The following is a 5,071-nucleotide window of genomic DNA, read 5'->3' as shown; positions in this document are numbered from 1 at the left end:
CCCCCCACGGGCAGGCCCCGCCCCTGAAGCCCCCACGGGCAGGCCCCACCCCCTTTGCAAGCAAGCCCCGCCCCTGGAGCCCCTTCTAGCCCCTGTCTGGCATGCCCCAAGTCCCGCATTGCCAGGGCGAGGGTCCACGCGCCCCCTGAGCGGCTGTGGGGCAGACGCATGGTCCGATGCTGGCGGCCTCAGGGCGGGCTCTTGGGCAGCCTGCGTAATCACTGCCTGCCGGTCCCTCTTCCATCCCCACAGCTGAAGGAGAACATCGAGCAGTTCTTCACCAGGTTCGTGGAGGAGGGGAAAGCCACCGTCCGTCTGAAGGAGCCTGCCGTGGACGTCCGTCTCAGCAAGGTACGGGGGTGCAGGGGAGCCATTTTCGGAGCTGCTGGCCGTGGCTTCCCTATTCTCTGCTCGACTTGTCACGCTTTTCTGCGGGTCCTGCTGGGGATATGGTAGACATCTGATATGTCTCCTTCGGAGGTGCGTTGGATGTCCCTTTTTTTAGCGTGCGCTGGAAAAATGAGCACACCCAATTTCCTTAGAGCAACAGGGCGTTCCGCTTCCGCAGCCTTCCTAGCACATGCCGGTGTGCAGGTTGCGGTCCTCAGCTAGGAGCTGCCACCGCTGAAACTAGCTGAGTTTCCCAAATGAGATGCTTGTGTCATGTGTTGTACCGTGTGCTGTGCTGCGGACAGGGAAGCGCTGTGTGGAGGAAAGCTCTGAGCAGGCCTGTGAGGTGTGCTGTGGACAGGGAAGTGCATGGGATTGACGTCAGTGGCAGGTACAGGAGTGAGTCAGTAGAGGTGGCTCAACCCGTTCTCACTACCTCGTAACAGTCCTGTGGCACGGCTCTTGAGCCTGCTCCAGCACCTTTCAAATGAAATGTCCACATCGGTCTGTGGCCAGTGGGGAATGTATGCTCTTAACCCAGCAAGTTAGGAAACAGTGTGTTTGTCTGTTCTTATAAAACAGGGTTGCCCAGCTAGCAGGCCTCAGGGGAGTTAAATTTGGGCCCCTGGCTCCCACCTGAACACCGCTTCTCTATTGCTCTGGCTGCAGTAGCAACCAGGGGCTCCAGGTTCCCCCTTCCTCCAAATTTCTCTTTGGTGCCAGGGGAGCCTACAGCCTGGAGGGAACTAATGGTGAGTCAGTGTCCCGTGTGGCAGGGAGGGGCCAGGAGTGCAATGGGTGCAGGGTGCAGTTGGGGAGGTGCTTGGGTGTGTGGGGTGGGGGAAAGGGTATGCGGCCTCCAGAGCCCAAGGGGTGTGCAGCTCTCGGCCCCATTGAAGTTGGGCAGCCCCGTTATAGAAGACACCTCTGTTCAGAGTGAATAATTAGTCACAGCGCAAACTGAGAAATTTGTCAGTTTTTCTAAGGATAAACATGAAATCCAGCTTATTCCATCTTCTGGGCAACAGTTTTTCCTTCCCTCTTTCATAACCTTGTTACGGAAAGGAAATAGAAGATTATTTTATAAAATTTTAAATGGCTTGTGGTAGCAAACAAAAAGACGAGCAACCTGTTTAAGGAGCCATTCTGTTTTCGTGTGTGATCGTGACTTCACATATTCGCAAAGTTGATGTAGATCCCAGGTATGGTTGCGCTGCACTGCAGAGCAGACATACCTGAACTAGCTTTTAACAAGGTAGCTTGGGTACCAGTAGCAGTCTAGCTGCAGAAGCCCGAGAACTGCAAAACCCACCTGAGAAGGAAGGTGCTGCCTTGCACTGAGATCCTTGCTGGCATGGCTCAGCTGCTACTGGTGCTCAAGCTAGCTAGGCATGCTGTAGGAGGTCGTAGTCACTGATGTGAATACAGTACTAGCATAGCCTCAGCATGAGAAAATATATCCTGCCTCCGAAGCACAGTTGTTGAAGGAATTAAGCTGAAAAAGCTTAATGTCTTTGTGAACAAGAAGCTGTGCTAGAGTTACAGAAAAGGTGAAATCCCTTTTCACATGAACAGCAGAGTAGCCCTTGACAAATGAATGCTTATTGTTGGGACAGAGGCTGTTATCCAGAGGCTGTAGCACTGACAGGTAGAAACAACCAGGAAAGAAGACGGTCATTTCCTGTCTTTTTCGGCATGGTACTGGGGCAGTGTCTTTCAAGACGCTCACTTTTTGCCACTTTGCCCTATCAGGAAGAAAAACCTTTAATTGGTTGGCAGCAGTGCTTTCTGAGATCTTGGGTATGTGAATGGGATATCCGAAGAAAACCCCCAAGTACCTCAAAGAAAATACATGCGACCAAGTTGGGCAGTCCCCTTGACCCTGCCCTGACCCAGGAAAATCTGCCTCGGTTCCAGTCCTAGATAGCCTCTTCCTGGGCCAGCCTTTCATTTCAGTGCGGCTGCATGAGGTAGTGGTCTCTAGACTTTTGCTTCAGGGTTCCCTTTCTCTGGATGTTTCTGTTTGTACAACCCTAGCCAGAATCAGGGTGCTCTAGATCGGGCTTTCTGGAGTGTGGTGCAGTGAATAACTGCTGAAACATCATGTTATCATCCATGAGAGAGCAAAAGCCACACTGGCAGAAGGAAGCAGTCTCCTCTCGTTAAATGCAAAGAGGTGCAGGTATCAGAATTTTTCCACATATTATATAGCAGCAAAGGGATCAATCAAGCTCCAGGCAGACAGAACTTCAATAAAAGTACCGTTGTACTAACTGAAGCAACGAGCCTGTGATTCTACTCGACTTACCAGTGGGTGAAGCTGTTGCTGTGAAAATTTCTCCCATTGTATTTCACAAAAGCAGGGGGCTGTTCTGTATTCTGAACCAGCCTCCTCCTGTTTGAGCATTCATCCTGAAAGGGTAGAGTAAGAGTCTCTCTCTTTTCCCTCCAAGCAAACATCTGAAGGTCACCTTAGCTGCTCAGGAGGCTACTGGTGATATATAAATCAAGGTAACAGATACTGGTGATGCATCTCTGTGGGTCTGGAGATCTGCGTGGGTTTTTTTTTATGTGCACCACATGAAACTGCTTGGCTGCCTTCCTAGAACCCCTGGGAAGGTTGCCTGAAAGGCCCTTTGGAGGTCATCTAGTCCAGCCCCCTGCTCATGGCAGGCGCATCCCTGACTAAACCATCCCAGCCAAGTGGGGCTTGTTCCTCTGTCAGTCTAGGTTGCAGCATCCCCAGAGAATTCATTTTGTTGTTAATGTTGGGTATCCTCCAAGCCACTGAAGGTAGATTGTGCACATGGTAAATTTAAAACCCGGGGTGAACGAGAAGCTGTTTTGCTTTGATCTTTCACAAAATTGACAACAGTGGCTTAGATGGAGCCCCCATTTTAAACATGAAGGATCGTGCTTCTGGTGGAAGCAATGTCACATTCCAGAATGTGCTTTGGGCTCTAGGAATCCATTTGCTTGAAATACTTCAAGAGCTGGTGTCGCCATGGGTTCATCCTAAACGCTCCTAAAGCAAGAAATCCAACTTAATCAGTCTTCCTGCCAAAAATTTTTCCTGCCCCTTCTGGTCCCCTCTTACAACTTAGTTGTAGACTAGGAACTTTTCTGTCTGAATTGGGCAGTTCTTTGGAACACCTATCTACTTCCATCCTAATATTATAAAAGCCTACGTCTGTCTGTCCGTCTGTAATGTGTTATTTGTTGCTGCCGGTGACAAACAGCCAATCAGAGTGCAGAGTGAACAGAAATGGGGGCAAAGAGGCAGCACAGAGGGGATGGCAGGGAAAGCCCCCCCCAGCTCCTGGGGTGCACCAGCAGGGTGGGCTGGTGGGTGGCAGCGCTCTGTGTCCTGTCCCCATTCCCCCCCCATGTCATTCTTGATGGGCAATTCACTTTAAAAGCCTGTAAAAGCTTTAAAAGCCTGTAGCAAAAGATGATGCAGTATGAGACTATTTGAGACTATTATTCTTCTTGTACCTGCAGCGTTGCATGAAAGTCTGAGTGGTGCAAGGAATGTCTACTTCATCACTTCCATTACATAGTGACTATTGCAGAACCCTGTCCCTGAGTGCCCCTTTTTGCCTGTTTTATAGACCTGTCTTTGTCTTTTTTTTTCTTGAGGGAACTGAAGACAAGCTTTCCTCATTCAGGTTACAGAACAATTTAATTTCTTTGGGATAGCCTAGACTTCTTATTACCCTTCAGAAGTGAGCATCCACTGTGATGCTTGGTGCTAAAGCAAAGGTAGTATTAATAGTAACTTTTGTTTTGGTGTGAAGTTGCACCTTATCTCCACGGGTCTTGAGGATCTTGCAATCCAGTTTGATTTGCTGTTCAAAACAGTTACGCCCTGAGCTTGGATCTCTTTGCAGTTGACTCAAGGCTTAGCTGTGAGACTCCTAGGCTTTAGTATAAGGGGTGGACCTGAGAGTGTAGATCTGCTTGAGCCGTGCAATGTGACAGAACAACATGCATGACATCACATTGGGAATGACTTGTCATTAGATGTTTGGTGGCTGAATAAGCTGGCCCGTCATACTGCTAGCAATGTGGTCAGACTGATCTGGCCCTCCTGCAGTCTTAACCAAACTCGTTTTGGTATCTGTATTACAGTAGTGCCTAGACGCATTATAAGAGGCAGTTCCCTGCTCTACAGAAATTTAAACAGGCATGAAGGGTTGGAAAGCTGTTCATCATTTTACAGATGGAGAACTGAAGCAGGTAGATCAGTGCGCTAGTTTGAGCAAGTCTGTCATAGCACAGTGCCTGAATGACGAGAACATTTTTCCTTCCTCTCCTGCCTTTTGGGTGAGTGCCGTCTCTGCGAGTGCCTTGTCTGCTTCCTTTCTATTTTCTAAGTGCCTTGTAGCTTAGTGATTGACCATGCCAGTTGAGGGGTATGTGTACTGGAATGCTTGGAAAATGGGTTAGGTGTCATAGATGTAACCTTAATTATTCCAATACTGATTGCCAAGTATATTAAAACTGTGCTGGATCTTTACTTGGATCTCTCCACAACAAATCACCATCATCACAGATGTGGCTAAACCGAGGATGGTCACTAGTTTCAGACACGGCTGAAAGTAGTACTGTGTTTACCCAAATCCAAGATGACCCAGAATTTAAGATCCCCCCCCCCCCCCCCTTTTTTGGTTTTTTTTTT

General features: G+C 49.0%; 1 protein-coding gene across 1 annotated transcript in view; it reads left to right on the top strand.

The window, feature by feature from the left end:
* The first annotated feature begins 168 nt into the window (after positions 1-168).
* Positions 169-5,071, top strand: part of LRR1 (leucine rich repeat protein 1) — a 16,467-nt gene continuing 11,564 nt past the window's right edge. The window contains exon 1 of the mRNA XM_019519873.1: positions 169-351. Within this exon, the coding sequence (XP_019375418.1) occupies positions 169-351 (183 nt within the window). The remainder of the gene's footprint in view (positions 352-5,071) is intronic.

This window comes from Gavialis gangeticus, unplaced genomic scaffold (assembly GCF_001723915.1).
Source record: "Gavialis gangeticus isolate Ggan-Ray unplaced genomic scaffold, GavGan_comp1, whole genome shotgun sequence".
Classification (NCBI taxonomy): Eukaryota; Metazoa; Chordata; order Crocodylia; family Gavialidae; genus Gavialis; species Gavialis gangeticus.
This window is presented reverse-complemented; position numbering and strand designations above follow the sequence as displayed.